Here is a 17,471-nt window from a genome sequence, read left to right on the forward strand (position 1 = left end):
TTATCACTGTCATTAACAAATGGAGAGACTTAAAGGTTTGAGTACTCTGGTTTTCTGGAAACCCCAAGAACTCATCATCGCTAGAGTCAGAATTTATGAAGCTCACAAAAGCAGGTGCACACAAATAGGGGATCACATTATCTTTCTGCTACAATGATGTTCTGCCAAATTCCAATCCACTGGACCTTGTGCCCGCTTAAGGCTGTTCAGTCCCCCTTGTGCAACTCACCAGTGCAGCAAGCAAAAGTGAGTCCAGTTCCAGTCCACAGATGCCAAGTAAATCAGTCCCATCAATCAGAGTTGCCAAATCAGAGTCCAGAGCCAATAAGCCAAATTACAGTCCAAGGTCAGGTTCCAGGTAGGTCAGTCAAATCCATCAGGGTATCCAAGTCCAGTCACAATCCACAGTCAGATTCCAAAGTCACTAAACCCAGTCAGTCTCCTCTCCTACCTACACTCCTTCAAAACCCACAAACCCTTTCTGCCTCTGGTATTGCTTATATCCCTGAGGGCCCTATTGCCTTCCAGTGGCTGCAGCTATGCAGCACACTCTGCTGGATGCCCAGGCCTTACCCTTAAAGGGGCCACTGCTGACACCACATCAACCTCCTCACCAGATCTTCCTGGATTCCAATGGGGGGGGGGGGAAGCAGATCTCTATACAGACCAGTGCAAAAACAGGGGAAAGGTGTGGGGAAGGGAAGATCTCTGTATAGACATCACAGCAAGACCAGTGCAAAACCCCTTGCACACAGAACCAACAGATGGAAGTGGGGGGGGGCAGATCTCCATACATACCAGTGTAAAAGCAGGGGAAAGGTGTGGGGAAGGGAAGATCTCTGTATAGACATCACAGCAAGACCAGTGCAAAACCCCTTGCACACAGAACCAACAGATGGAAGTGGGGGGGGGGGGCGCAGATCTCCATACATACCAGTGCAAAAGCAGGGGAAAGGTGTGGGGGAGGGAAGATCTCTGTATAGACATCACAGCAAGACCAGTGCAAAACCCCTTGCACACAGAACCACACAGAACCGTCAGGTGCTCACTCCCTGGGCTCCCTGGACTCACTCCCTGGGCTCCCTCCCTGGGCTCACAAGCCTGCCAGGGGCTCACTCCTAGGGATGCTTGGATGGGAGAGAAGCCTGCGATTGACTCATTTCGCCTGAAGATCGACTGGTAGCTCTCAATCGACATAATGAGCACCCCTGCTCTAGGGGCTTGCTCAGCAAGACTGCCACCCCACCCACGCTTTCCTGGGAGTGAGCCCCAGTGACGCTGAGACTTACTTCTGAGTAAGGGCTCAGGGTAGGGCTCAGGGCTCAGGATAGGAGGGCTTGCTCAGCAAGACTCCTATCCCACCCACACTTTCCTGGGAAGGCGAGCAGAGTGGGCAAGGGGCGGGGCCGGGGACAGAGGTTTTTTTTTTTTTTTGCAGTATTCGCTCCATAAGACACACACACTTTTCTCCCCACTTTTTTTTGGGGGGGAAGTGCGTCTTATGGAGTGAAAAATACGGTAAATGGTTCAGTTTGTGCTAGTAAGGAGGCAGCAGTAGGATGAAAGGCTGAGGACTCTTTCTCCATAGCCGCAAAAGAAGACAGTAGCCTGAGGAAAGGAGGTAGAAACAGGCACAATATATCCCCCTAAGCCAGTGGTTCTCACACATTTAGCACCAGGACCACTTTTTAGAATGAGAATTTGTCAGGACCCACTGGAAGTGATGTCGTGACTGGAAGTGACATCATCAAGCAGGAAATTTTTTAACAATCCTAGGCTACAATCCTACCCACACTTATCCAGGAGTAAAATATACATAGTAGCTTGTTAAAAGTACAGGTCTGTAACATTTCCCCAAATGCAGTCACATACCATGGGAGCATCAAATCTACATAATAAATTAAAAATAAAATATTGAACTGAATGGTGACCCAACTGAAATTGGCTTGTGACCCACCTAGTAGATCCCAACCCACAGTTTGAGAACCGCTGCCCTAAGCTTTCCAAGCCATACTGAAGCAATAGTAGAAGGCTCTCCAGGCCAGGCAGCAGAATCCTTTCTAGATAGATGGAGGGATGGTGATATCATAGCAATGTTTCCATTGCATCTTGTTTAGCACGCTAATAAAATATGGACTAGATCAGGGGTGTTTAAACTTTTTGGTAGGAGGGCCACATCATCTCTCTGACACTCTGTCAGGGGCTGTGGAAAAAATAGTTTACATTTCAGATTTGAATAAATTTACATAAGTTTACATATGTGAATACATTAGAGATGGAATTTATGTGAATGAATGAAGGTCTTGCAGTAGCTCAAGGCCAATTAAAGGCCTTGCACAAAACAAGGTCAGCCTTTCCTTTGCTGCCACAGCTGCATCATAGGCGTGAAACAGCAAGCAGTGGGGAGAGTCCTCATCCAACAGCTCACATGAGATATTGAATAGTCACTCTCATGTTGAGAGCAGTTATGTTGGGCCAGCATGGGCTCCAGCAAGTCTCCGGAGGACCAGAGGCTCATTGGAGACTGGGGGCTCCACGTGGGCCAGATTGGGAGTGCTTGAGGGCTGCAAGTAGCCCCCGGGCCGGGGTTTGGGGATCCCTTGTCTGGGAGAACTGCAACATAGCCACAAATTTTCCCTAATGGGGAAAAATAGCTTGATGGGGGAATTGAAGTTGGGGCATCAGCATGAGGCAACATATTAGCCTCATAATGTTTCAGCCCTGGTCTGGATTGACCCTGTAACTATCACAGCTGTTCTTCTGAAGTGGGAAAAAAATTGTGGCATTTCAATCATAGAGGTCTATGGAATGTGTCATTTTTTTGGCCATCATCCAGATTTGCTCAGCAGTTTAGCAAGTTTATAATTCAATACAGCAATATGTGGCAGTTTTTTCCCCCTTAGGCAAATCCTAAGTTTAGTATGCAGTAATTTATTTTAATCTCTTTTGTGGCAGCAGTTTGCCTGTTGGAGCTTCCTTGTTCCACTTATCTGAGCCGTAAATCAAGAAGTGTGCAGAATAGAATATCTAATTCCTTTTCAGAGATGGGGCACTGGGGTTGCAGAGCATGGGAAGCCTGCAGTATTTCCTGTGGCTATCTGCCAAGACATTGTTTGCTGGGTTTGACCCAAAATTTTTTCCTTGTACGGAGTCTACTTTTAGTATTCTTAATAGACATATTAAGATATATGTCTTATAAAATTAGATATATTTTATATCTTATAAAAAAAGATATCTTATAAAATTATAGTTTATAAGTAATAATAAAAAGAAAAAAGATCCTAAAACATTTCCCTATATTTACACATGCTTGCAAACTGCAGGAGCTGAGCTCTTTGCAGGGTAATCAGCTGCTACTGTATCTTATTTTTCAATAGCCTCAGGGCTCGAGGCATTTAGTTGTCTGATCTTTCCATCATCAATTGGTAAACCCACCAAAAATCAGACCACAATCCACAGTTTGGGAACCACTGGTGTAAGATAATCTCCTCTGGGGGTCAGTGGAACATCTTGCAGGAGCAACCAGTTTGATTACAGATTGGCTCAGCTGGACATCGGTCAACAATGCAGAGCTCCAGTATTCCATCCTCATTGAGAGCGCTCCCAGTGAACCGTACAGAGATCAATAGATCTGTCTGGCGGATCTAGACAACTCTGGTGTCTTGTTGCCCAGAAGGTTTTCCACCAGTACGATTTACAACATGATTTGGTGGGCCTGTATGTCATGATGCATGGACTCTGGAAGGCCTCAAAGCAGCAATCAATTTGATGATATTTTGGAATTTCTTCAGGCTGGCCTTAAAAGACAAGTAGCAGTGCTTAATAGCATGCTGGGCTGCTATGGCTTGGAGGGTGTAGGGGGGGCCTCAGCATATTCATCTTTTGGGGGGGAGGTGTCTTCCTTGCTCAGACCTGTATACAGGTTTCCGTCATGAACTTTAAATTGGGTTCTGACAGTCCTTCAGGATATTCCTTTTGAGCTTTTGGCTACTTGTTTCTTAAATAATCTGATGCTGTTTTGTCATATGGCACTGTTCTGGGACACCCCACTCACCTGGTTTCTCATTCCCACAAAACTCAAGCCATCTGTGGGATTGGGAGAATGTTTGGCTAGGAACTGTCACTCCAGCTTGTTACTGCATGACCACTGGGGTCATGTAGCTTCCTGAGCCCATGTATTCCCAGAGTTTGCTGGAGTCAGCTGTCTGTGCTGGAGGAAAAAGTATCATTAAAGCACAGCTGTCTGGGAATTTCACATTGAATGTGCTTAGATACATTATATACCTTTAGGACAAAAATGAGAGATTACATAGTGTTTTCCTTTCTGGCTTGAAATCAAACTGCGAATCACTGCCATTTATACCAAAACAATTTAGTTGGAGAGAGTAGCAATTTTGGGAGGCAGCTTGGAACACAATAATATATATAATATTATTTATTTATTTTTCACATTTTTATACCGCCCTTCCTCCAAAGAGCTAAGGGCGGTTTACACAGCTGCTCCTCCCCTCTTTCTTGTCCTCACAACAACCCTGTGAGGTAGGTGAGGCTGAGAGAAAGTGACTGGCCCAAGGTCACCCAGGAAGCTTTGTGGCTGAGGGGGGATTTGAACCTGGATCATCCAGGTCTAAGTCCACCTCCCAAACCACTACACCACCCATATTATAAAGCATGCCCAGGTTGATATCAGTCCTGACAAATTGATAAATAGCACCCGCTGATTCATTGCCAGTGGCGTAGCTAGGTCATTTGACACTCAAGGCCCATAAATGTTTGTCATCCCGTATGACATAATTAATTAATTATTCAGGTGATATCACGACTGGAAGTGACATCATCAAGGAAATTAAAACAAATAATTATAAATAGTTAATTAAAGAAAAGCAAATCATTAAATAAGAGGAAGATAACCCTGTTCCACCAAGTGACCTGCCTGCAATAATACCCTCCCAAAAAAATATCTGAGATTTTCAACCCTACACAGTGCCCAGTTCAATTTAAGTTCTTATATTTCAAGCATATCACTATCAGGACCCACCTGGCTTTACAAGTCTAAAATAGAAAAAGTTCATCTTACCAGCTGAAGCCCCTGTTATATTCTTTTTATGGGGGGGACGGGACGGACTGCCTTCTGGAGTATTTGTTGAGCTCCACATTCATCAGACTGGGACAATTCTGGCGGCCTCACATCCCTCTTTACCTGACCATACCATGAGCCAAGGCATGTTCTTGCTTGCGAGTTTTGCTTTCTTTGGGGCTCAATATATTTGTCTGTTTGGAGGGACTTCCTTCCTGGGTGTTTTTGGGGGTCTGCGTTCATCGGATCATCATCGGAGAATTGACTTCCTGTTCAGGAAATCCTGAGAATTTTATTTCCTAGAACAACTTTCCATAGATTCTGCCCACAGCCACTCAAGACTCGTTGAGAAAGATATTACTGGCTTTATTTTTGGTAATGCACACGTTACAGGAAATGCATGCTTAGAGCTGTTGGCTTTTTTCACAACAGGCCACCCAGGTCTGTAGTGGAGGAGGGAGACATGCTCTACTCTCTTCCCATGATTCTCGGGTCCCCTTGCCTGCTATATGTCAAAGGGGAAAAATGCTTCCATTGGTACCAATGGGTACTAAATAGCCCATGTAACAAATATCTTCTGCTGGGGAACCATTCTGGATCAGGACCGTGTTGGGGGACAGTCACAAACTATGGGGAAGCACTCAATTTGGCTAGGTATTTATTGTGAAAATGCAAGCAGAAGTACGAAGTATGCGCTTCCTGTGACATGCAGTTTGACCCTAAGATTTCTTTGTGTAGGGAAATGTATTTCTGGTGCATGTTTGTGGAATTCATGATTAATGAAGACTTCCTGTGATGAACAGAAAATTCCATTTGACGCAGCCTTTCAAAAGAGCTTTTGTGATCATTCTAAAATGATTACAAATATGTCCAAAAGGGATGAGACTTATTTTTCAACCAACAGTATAGAACTTTTTAAAATCAAAGTTGAGCTAACACTAAGGATAACAGCAAGAAATGACATATTCAACTGCAGTCCTGCATCAAGCACATTACCATAAACAGTCTTGGAATGTATAAGAGTGTGCATGACACTGACAGAATCCCTCCTGTTCAGATATAATCAATTGATGAAGGGTTATGTTTACTACAGCTTCCAGGTATTTCTCAAAAAGCAGCATAACTCAAGAGCATAGATCTGCTCTTTTTCTTATCTATTGAAAAAAATAGATAAATCTGTACAACCAAGAGTAGTGGGTTTGCATGCCAGCATGATTTCTATCTTTTCTGGATGCAGTTTGTTTGCTAGCTCACATCCATCCAACCATAGCTTTCAAACAGAACCAGATACAGCTAGTCTCCCAATTTACAATATTTATTTTATAGACATCCCAACTTAAGGACAGCTGTGTCATATTTTCACACAAACACTGTCCATCTACTCTGATGTTTTCATGAGCACCACAGAAATCCAGCTTCCCTTTGGGAACTGGTTGGCCTTTCAACCCACCACACGCCAGCTTCCCTAGCTGGGAGAAGGGTACCAAGGGTTGTGCTTGATTGAGAGTGCACAGACCACCTGTGAGTGGGTGGTAGCAGTCAAAGTGGACAAGGGAAAGGGTGTGTGTGTAGGTGGAATATACAAACCCATCCACCCCAATCACTTTTTCAACATCCATGGGTGCTTAGCAGCATTTTAGAGAAGTATTAAATTTTTTAATGATCCTTAGAGATCTTTTAATGATCCTTAGAGATCCAGCTTCGTTCCAACTAGAATCTTTGAACACATAAGAGAGCTAGGATGGTGTAGTGGTTCAGGAGTTGATATTAGACCTGGAAAATCTTTGCTTGGCCATGAAGCTTGCTGGGTGACCTTGGGCCAGTCACCACATCTCAGCCTAAACTCCCTCACAGGGTTGTTGTGAGAATAAAAGAAGGCAAGGGACTATGTACACCATCCAGAGCTCCTTTGAAGAAGGAAAGTATAAACATGTGAAAAATAAATTAGGAGTATAATGAGAGAGGATGTGAACAACAGACCAGATGACATAGTTTAAATCAGCCAAAGGAAGTGCACTATGTGGCTGTTTATAATCGCAGTATGTTAGTTGTTTTTACTTTGATAAGAGCATTTTGGTATGCAGTGACTGCTGTTGTCCAAAGATAATGTTTATTCATCTTTAAAAACAATAGGCTAAAGAGGCAAGAAGCATTTCTGTTCATAAACAATGACTGAGGGCCAAATCCTATCCAGCTTTCCAGCACTGGTGCAGCTGTGCCAATGGTAGGCATTGCATTCTGTGGTAGGAGAACAATCAGAGAGTTCTCCTCCAGGTAAGGGAATGTTTGTTTCCCTTCCTTGAGACTGCATTGCTGCAGCACCGGCACTAGAAAGTTGGATAGGATCGGGCCCTAGGTCACTGGGGATCCTTCCAACATTAAATAACCCATTCTGCATCATTCAAGAAATTTAGCTGAGCAATATAGATGAATGCAAAGCTGAATTCTTCGTGGCAAATAAATACATCATTCCTGTGTTTAATCTGTGAAATATTTTGTCTTGGTGTTTGTTTTCTTTGTTTTCTTATAATTTAATGGTTAAAAGGGCCAAAATGAATCACTGGGCATAAATCTTTGTTTACAAACTTATCTCCATGGGATATTTTTCCAGTTGTGTTTAACTGTTAAGAAAGAAGATTCCTTGAATCACTTTTCACATTATGGTTGTTCTGTAAAACTGTGAATTGACTGGGGGGGGGGGGTTATAAGGTAAATATCTCTGTGAATGCTTTGGCCATGTGTAATCACATCCCTAAATGTGGGGGGAGTCAGAAGACTCATCACCTGATCATCAGTAACATTAACAATCATTTAAAAGGTTGAAGAACATTAAAATAATTATGCGAGTTAAACAACATGTTCATGTATAGATCACATTGCACATCAAACTGAATGACACTGTGTAGCTATGAAATTGGATTTCATGTCTTCTCTCTCACTATAGTAGTCACAACAAATTCAATAACTTTCAACTAGATGTAATTTTGTTAATCTGCTAAAGCTGAGGTTACCAAAACTGTGCACCGTGGTGCCTGAGGGCACCACAGCAAACTCAAGGGGTGCTATGAGTTGTCCCACTGGCCTCTTCTTCCGGGTCTCCTGGGCACCGCCATTTTGGATCACATGAGATTTCACACGATTTTCGCAAAAACTCCTGAGAATTGCATGATCCAAGACGGCAGCACCTGACAGAACTGGGAAGAGGCCACTGTGAATGAAGGGGCCCATGATCCCTGGTAAGTTTGGAAAGTAGATAAGAGAGTCAGGGTGATGTAGTTGTTTGGGAGATAGACTCAGACCTTGAAGACCCAGGTTCAAATCCCCCCTACGCCTGAAGCTTCCTGGGTGACCTTGGGCCAGTCACTTTCTCTCAGCCTCACCTACCCCACAGGGCTGTTGTGAGGACGAAAGGAGAGGAGCAGCTGTGTACACCGCCCTGAGCTCTTTGGAGGAAGGGTGGTATAAAAATGTGATAAATAAATAATAAAAAAGTTGTTCTACAGATCTCAATGAGAAAAATAAGTTCATGTCTAATTCTTACTAAAACCATTTATAGAAGAGACCATTGTCCTTGGCTTAACACCAGGGTGTCCAAATTTTTTGGCAGGAGGGCCACATCATCACCAGGGGAAAAAAGAATTAATTTACATTTCAAATTTGAATAAATTTACATAAATTTATATAAATGACTATATTAGATATGGAAGTTATATAATGAAGATATGAATGAAGGTCTTGCAATAGCTCAAGGCCTATAAAAGGTCTTGCACAAAGCAAGACCGGCCTTTCCTTCGCTGCCGTTGCTGCATCACAGATGTGAAACAATAAGCAATGGAGAGAGCCCTTATCCCACACTTCACTCAAGAGTTCCAACAGTTGCCTTATGCTGAGAGCAGTTGCGTCAGCCAGTGCAGGCTCCAGCAAGTCTCTGGAGGGGCAGAGGCTCATTGGAAACTGGAGGCTCCCCGTGGGCCGGATTGGGAGTCCTCAAGGGCCACAAGTAGCCCCCGGGCCAGGGTTTGGGAACGCCTGGCTTAACACATATGAACCTATTCATACTGATTTTGAAAATCAGTATTTAGGCATCGTAAGAGTCTTGCTGGATCAGCCAAGGGCACATCTAATCCAGATTCCTGTATCGTGTTGGCTAGAAAATGCCATTTGTTCTGAGAACAGAAGGAATTTGATGTTGTAGAGCAGTGATTTTCAACCTTTTTCATCTCATGGCACACTAACAAGGCACTAAAATGGTCAAGGCACACCATTAGGTTTTTGACAACTGACAAGCCACACCATGCTGCCAGTGGGGGCTCACATCTCCCATTGGCCCTCTTAATAAATGACCTTCTCCCAAATTCCTGTGGCACACCTGAGGACCACTTGGCACAGTGGTTGAAAATGGCTGTTGTAGAGTAATGATGTGATTCCATTAGAATGACTGATATTATAGTACAGATATTTATATTATAACTGATGGCTATATTCATTCACCTGTTGTTTTAAAACCTGGTTCAACAGCTTTCCTCTTCCCTGAACCCATTATGTGACTTTGGTAACCTATGGTCTCTCAGAATCTGTTCAGACATAATGATGAATTGTCTAGTTTCGAGACCAAGCAATGGCGAGCCTCAAGTTAACATGATTCTCCTTCCTAAAGACAGGAGGAGAGGAGAAATTTTGAGTGAGCAAACGATGATTTGCACACACCATAGTTTGCCCTCAAACCAGTATTCTTACCTACTATCACACCATAGCTTGGATCCTGGCTAGAGTGCAAAGTATAATTTACTACTGCATTGGTTGAAAAGCAACTATAACTTGCTGCTAACTGAAGGCTAGTGCTTCTAATCTCCTATCCTTGAGCACAAAAGAACGGGCACAAGGGTGTATTTAACTCCTGCTGTTTAATCTGGAGTTGAAAAATATCCACTGTCTTTATATAAAACTACCCACTTCCTTCTGTTTTCCCTAGCGATCCTGCCCCAGGTCCCCCTGCTTAGGCAGGACTAGGCAGGAGGACACCTGGTCAGGCCTTTTGTGTCATCATGCCGGGTTTTGGAACTTTCTCTCCTGTAATGTTCTTCATTACAATTCGGACAGTCTCACACTTGTGCAACAGTTTAAGAAGAAACAAAACAGCAGGTATTGCCCCTGCCGTTCCTGTCCTTATCCAATCCTCTGTATAAGTGAGGCAAGACCTCTCCTCTCTCTCTCATCTTACTAGAGGGAGAGATGTCATCTTCTCTCACAGAAAGCTTGAAAAAAGCAAGAAATAAGATTTCCTCCACTCTTTCTGTTTTTGTCCAAAACTTCCTGCAGGTGAAAAAAGATCTTAACCTCTCCTTCCAGCAAGCATGAATCATTTGAAAGAGAGGTGGGGATTTTTGTCATTCAGCTGAGATTTCATTAGATAAGAAACAGTGGGCATTTCCCTCTCTGTTCCTTCCCATTCCCACATGTCTGTGCAGAGAAGACGGGATTCTGCATCTCTCTCAAGCCAGAGAGAGGGAGATTGTGTCTTTCAGTGGCGTAGCTAGCATGGGGCGGGGCGTGGGATGATCCACCATAGGTACCAGCCTTGGGGGGGTGACATCGCACGTGACCAAAATTGTTAAAATCACAGTGGTTAGCAATAATACTGTCATGCTATATATCATTGGATGCGAAATTTATAGCAGAATGCAAGGAAAAAACTGGAGTGAAATATCTCCGTTCTATCAAAAGTTATGGCTGAAAAACCAGAAAATGAAACATGCATGGAGTCCTATGGAAAGTGAAACTGAGCCATTTGTGTTTTTACTTGTGAGTAAGCAAATGTGCCTTGGCTCATGGTCACGTCAGGCAAAGGGGAATGCGAGGCCACCAGAATGGTTCCAACCTGATGGAACTGGAGCTCAACAAATGCTCCAAAAGGCAGCCCTCCCACAATAAAAAGAATTAAACAGAGGCTTGAGACGGTAAGGTGAATATTTTTTATTTTAGACTTGTAAAGTTAGGTGGGTCCTGATAATATGCTTGAAATATAAGAACTTAAATTGAAGTGGGCATTGGGTAGAGCTGAAAATCTCATTGATTTTTTTGTGAGGGGGTCGTTATTACAGGTAGGCTACAGAGAAAATTCACTTGGTGAATTGGGGTGGCTTCCCCGATTTAATTATTTATTTTTCCTTAATTCAATTATTATAGTTATTTATTTTAATTTGCTTGATAATGTCACTTTCAGCCATGACATCACTTGAAAAATTAATTATGCATTCTAGGATTTTTATTAACTTCATTTGCCTTAATATATTTTTATATTTATAGAATTTATACCCTGCCTTTCTACCCCGCTAAGTGCACTCAAGGCGACCTCAATGTGTGTTATGGCATGTTAAACTGTACACACTTCCAAAAGTAATTGTAAATGTAAAAACTATAAATTGAAATATTCTGACACTTATAAAATAGAACGCTTGGGTTGCATTTACTCTAATAAAGAAAATGTTAATACTATATGGGAGTGGATTTCAGTAAATACTAAAGCCTCATTATCCTGTTAAGTTCATTGAGTATTACAAGCCCTTGAAAATATTATTTCAGAAGTAGAAAATATAGGATTTGGTCACATTTTTACTATGAACAAGGTGTCTCAAGCTGAGTTAAGACTGCAATTCTATGCACACTTATGTTGGTGTAACTTGGTGGGGCTTACTTCTGAGTAAACGTGCATATAGTGTAAAACTGATTAAGGGCGCAATCCTAACATGACATTAGACAAGGGACTTGCACTGGTCCAGGAGTGTCGTGAAAGTGTTGTAAAGTGGGCCCCGGGGAAGGTGAGTGCAGGGGTCTGGGGAGGGCAGGGAGGTGTTCTGGGGCGGAGGGAGGGTAGGTGTTGCTGGGGGTGGGGGAGCGGCAGGCGGGGCCGGGATCCTGCAGTTATGCAGGATCGTAACCCCGTTACCGGGCAGTCTGGACCAGCCCTGGGCTGCTTGGATTTGCACTACCTCTGGAGGATGCACAGATCTGAGTAGCCCCATTGAGGCTGCAGTGGCTCTCCCCGGGGAAGGGGAAGTGATTCCTCTTGCCCTGGTTGAGCTACTAAGCACCCGAACCTAGCACTGGATACCTTCCCCTTCCCCGCTGGCCTGCCTGTTTCAGTGCAAATTAGGATAAGGTCATACGAATAAAACCACAAGCAACTCTGATCTAAAACTTCTCTGGAATATAACCAATGTACAGTGCAGTCCTATGCATGTTTAGTTAGAAGTCCCACAAACTCAAATCCCAACTAGTTTATTAATAGACCTGTCTCAGAGCACTTCTCTTCTAAAATCCCGTTTATGGAAGAGGGCCCAGACTTCCTAGTTTCCTATTGTGTGAAGCTAATGATGTCATTGTTCTAATGACTTCCATGACTTAACTGAACTAGAAAATGTTAAAAATGTAAGCAAAATGCAGTTAAATATAGACATCAGTGCTCAGTGTATTGGTGTGTATGTATGATTGTACAGTTTATGTGATGGGGAAAGAAATCTGTTCCATTAATATGCGTTACATCTTGGTAAACATAAAATCTTAACTCTGAAGAAAGGATGGTGATTTATTCTTCTGTGGCTAAGCTCATATGGTATTATATAAGTGCATTTTATTATCACATGGTCAACAATGCTCTTTAAAAAAAAAAAAAGTAGCAAAATGTGCCAGTACTGTGGAATAGAAGATTTATATACGCATTATGGATATTTAAATATTTTGGAGAATTCCTCTGTTAAATTCGGCCTCCTGTACTAAAGAAGATTTTATTTTGGTGGGGAGGGTCAGTCTCTATTGTAAGCAGCTTAAAATATTGGATTTAAGAATTCCTTTTGAGCTAAGATTCCGTTCATAAAATACCATACCAAAACCTTTAGGTACTTTTATTTTGATGGAATACTCTGTATCCAGGAAAACAACAAAAGACTTTAACCATATATAATGTCTAGCTTTCTAAGCCAAATAAGTCTTCAAACAGTTGCAAAGCACATCCACACCCATGTTTCAATCCCCTTGATTGCTTGTCATGTTATAATTCCCCATCCTCTTTAGAATGCATGCTGTCATACTGTCTAGAATGCATACCTATCAGAATGCATACTGTCCTGCTGCAGCCCTTGCACAACAGTGGCTGTTAGCAATGCCTTGACAAGTAAGCCCAGTGATTGACATATTGCCAGGTTGGAGATGCAGAGGACAAGCTGTTTCATGTTTTAAAGCTAATTATGGGAGCTTCAACTGCAGTATTGAATCAAGTTTACTAGATTTCTTCTGTGGTATGTTTCTGCTAGAGCAGTCTTTCTCAAACTATGAGTCAGGACCCACTAGGTGGGTCGCGAGCCCATTTCAGGTGGGTCCCTATTCATTTCAATATTCTATTTTTAATATATTAGACTTGATGCTACCATGGTATGTGACTGCATTTGGGGAAATGTTACAGACCTATACTTTTAACAAGCAACTATGTATATTCTTTTAACAATGTTAGCAAATGGAACTTACTTCTGGCTAAGTGTGGGTAGGACTGCAGCCTAGGATTGTTTAAAAAAAAAATTCTTGCTTGATGATGTCACTTCTGGTCATGATATCACTTCCAGTGGGTCCTGACAGATTCTCATTCTAAAAAGCAGGTCCCAGTGCTAAATGCGTGAGAACCACTGTGCTAGAGAAACACTGTATTATGTACTTCCTAGAATTGTGTGAGTGGATTTTCATCTGTTCCACTGCACTCCATAACAAAGGTAATCATCATACATGGGGACCCTGAGTGATGGACATCCAACTTACAGATGGCCATGTTGGCGCTTTCACACAGATGCAGTCTGTCCATGCTGATGCTTTCGCACAGATGCTGCAATGGAACCAGGATGTAACTTGGGAACTTAGGGCACAATCCTAACCCCTTATGTCAGTGCTTTCCAGAATGGACATAAGGGCAATGCAGCTCTGAGGTAAGGGTACAAACGTTCCCTTACTTTGAGGAGGCCTCAAAAGTTGAGTGATACCTAACTGCAGGATACAGCACATGTCCCTTTGGCACTGCTATGCCAGTGCTGGAAAGCACTGGGTTTGCGCCCTTAGTGTAATAAGGTATTTAAAACACAAGTAAAAAATTCCAACATTAGAACAAAGAATTTAGAAAACATCAGAAATTTTCCTGCTTAGGGTCTTTACATGAGCATCAAAATTACCTGTGTTAACCACACAGGAAGAAATCTTCTAAGTGTGGATTGGCATCTAAGCATCTGCACAAAGATTGTTCTTGTTAAGATTGTCTTTCCAAAGCCACATTTAGCTCATATAGTATTAATGGGATTCATCTGCACTAAGACCAAAGTGATTATAAGCATGTGTAATATTGCTAAGTAAAAGGCTGATTATGTTCTCAATTCTTTTAGATGTTTTTTTTGTTCCAGAATATTTAAGTATTCCTAATTTCAGTACTTAGGCCACCACACTATCTTTTCTTTCATTTGTGTTGGCAAGATGACATTTACCTTAAACATTTTTTTCAATTATTTTGAAGTAAATTATATAGAATTACAACAGCGCAAACCTTTACATGTTGACTCAGAAGTAAGTTCCATTGTTTTAATGGGGGTTACTTTCAGGTACATGCACAGAAAGATTGCAGTTTAATGGGGGTTAATTTCAGGTACATGCACAGAAAGATTGCAGTTTAAATAAACTAATAAGCCTCAATTTGGGATTGCCAAATGTGAACCAAATCGCACAGTTCAAACAGAGGTCCTTTGAATTTGCTATGAGGTGCTACTGGATGATCTTCCATGTCAAGTAAGGGGCCTGAATTTTCTGTTTGGATTTGTCATGCAGTTGTAGTCCTTGCTCTTGTGATGTTATTTAAAAGACATTTGAGTGTGTGTTTTATTTTTCAGGGAGGAAAGACTTACACAGGACCATGCGGAGGAAGAGACTGTAGTGGAGGTTGTGAATGTTTCCCAGAAAAAGGCGCTCGTGTAAGTACGAATATGATGCTATGCAAAATAATCTTAGTACTTTTGTCCTAGTAAGGACCAGGCAATTTCATCTATACTGTAACCACTATGTATACTTGTCTTTGATGTTTAGATTTTAACACCAAAAAGAACATATCTACAGTACAGTATAACATGTTTTCCAGAAAACTACAGCATTGTAGAAGCATGTCATCTAATGCACTTTGAATATAAAATCTTTACAAACAGTATCTACTTAAAGGATGTTGTACTTCTCAGTCCTTCTGTTGATAAACACCAGGGAGGTCATTTGTATATTTCATACATTTCGAAGCTTCAGAGCTGATAAAACATAACAGAGTTTTGACTTACTATAGTAAGACATTGGGGTCTGTTGATATTTTTTTCTTTGTAGTTTCTGTATTTCCAGCCCTGATTAAGTGGCCATTTTTTTGTAGGAGCCTTTAATAATGAATAGCTGTCATTCTATAGCGGTCATTGTATGGGTCAGGACCTTTCTGTTCCAGAATATTTAACTATTCCTAATTTCTGTGGAATAACTTTCTGTGGAATACATTCCTCAAACTATGACTTTATTGAAGATAAGACAGAAGACAATGCAAGTCGTTATAGAAACTGAACTACTGTATATGTTAAATTCCTTTGCTATAGTTGGAACCAATTGCCTGCATCACATCAACAGAAGCAATAAACTTTTTGTTTCTACATAAGGTGTCTTGAAATATAAATGGCATGATATCAAGTATGTTTGCCCACTTTTGATGAAATAGTATAGAACATAACATGAGGCGATATACTATATATAACAAAACAAGGCGAAAGATCCCCAAGCTAATTAGATTAGTGAGTGAATTCTAGGATCACAATTCCATCTTCAAAAAACTATACAACCAACCCAATGGCTAAACAAAAAAGGGGGGGAGAGTGCTCATGTTAAAAATTGATAAATTTCTGCAGATGAAAGGATGAAGTAAAATCAGTAGTTCAGTCTTTATAAGAGTTAACATAAAAAAGATGTAAGGGTCCAGCCTTTTTATACACGGATTTTTTATACACGGATTTGACTCAGCACAAATGGCCTCTGCAAATGAGATGGAATGTGCTGATCTCTGGAGAAGGGGAAAAATGCACCCCTTTAAAATCGCAGTTTAAAAAACTGCTTTTTACTGTTGCAGAGAGATAGTCATGCAAGTTATTACAGGTATAACTTAATTATCCACAGATTTTTCTATCTCAAAGCTGATGAGAAGGGCCCTTTAAATGAAAGGAAAACAGTTGTTTAATAATGGCAGAGAGGGCAGCCGGCTGACAGTTCCTTCCTTTTACACTCTTCTTGACTTCATGGACCTGTTTCTCTTATAGCTAATACTATTCCTCCCCTCAAGCTGGAAAATGTCCCACTCAAGTAGAAAAGCCATAACAGAACTCCCTAAACTCAGGCCCTTGAAAACATCCAGCTGGAGGAGAGGCATGCTGGCAGTTCTCCTGAGGTTCATGCCAACATGCTTCTCTTTGCTGCCAATATCTGATGGTAGGATGTGGATAGTGCATATAAGCAGTCAGTGGTCCCTGCTAGCTTGGGAGAGAAGGCAGCAGGGCCCCCCCCCCCACTACACAATTTTTGTGCATATTTTGGGAGAGCCCCCTGTGCTGTCTTCTCACACTTATACTCCTACCCAGTTCATTCATATTTGTCATCCTTCCTTGCTTAATGGGGAATGATTTGCATAACACTGGAAAATGTTCAGCTGATTTATGCTAACTCCATATGATCACATCACACTCAGAATTGTAACACACTCAGAAATTGATTTTTCAACATGTACCCACATTTTACGATGCTACTGCTAGCCATGCTTTTTGTACTGATCCAATAAAATACATGAATGTGCCTTGGCAAACCAAGACCTGTGTTTTTAAAGAAAAAATTGTGTGGCAATGTCACTGGATGCAGACATTGATAATTTGGTTCACAGCTTATCATAATGACCCTAGGGTTGACTATCAGCCCAATTTTATCCCCCACTACCATCTCTGATGCAGCTATGCCAAAAAGGCACATGCTGCATCCTTTGGTGGGGCAGGGCCAGTGGCATAGCTAAGGGGGTGCAGGGGGTAGCAGTTACACCAGGCATCAGACTTTAGTGGGGCAACAAGCTGAGCTTGACACTAGTGACCAAAATTGTGAAAATCTTGGTATGTATGAATAATATCATCATGTTATATATCATTGGAAAGGTAATTTAATGCAGAATGCAGTGAAACAAACCACATTAGAATATCTCTATTCTATCTAACGTTATGGCCAATAACCAGAAAATAAAAACACAACTGCCTTTATGGAACAAAAAGTGGATTTGTTTAACTCAAAACTGACCTATCAGACTGATAGTTCTGAG

The 17,471-nt window shown here is 41.8% G+C and overlaps 1 protein-coding gene across 1 annotated transcript in view; it reads left to right on the forward strand.

The window, feature by feature from the left end:
• The window catches only part of COL4A2 (collagen type IV alpha 2 chain), a 164,962-nt gene that overhangs the window by 9,998 nt on the left and 137,493 nt on the right, over window positions 1–17,471 (forward strand). Inside the window, exon 4 of the mRNA XM_066633056.1 lies at window positions 14,992–15,072. Within this exon, the coding sequence (XP_066489153.1) occupies window positions 14,992–15,072 (81 nt within the window). The remainder of the gene's footprint in view (window positions 1–14,991; window positions 15,073–17,471) is intronic.

The sequence above is a fragment of the Tiliqua scincoides genome, chromosome 1, assembly GCF_035046505.1.
Source record: "Tiliqua scincoides isolate rTilSci1 chromosome 1, rTilSci1.hap2, whole genome shotgun sequence".
Lineage (NCBI taxonomy): Eukaryota > Metazoa > Chordata > Lepidosauria > Squamata > Scincidae > Tiliqua > Tiliqua scincoides.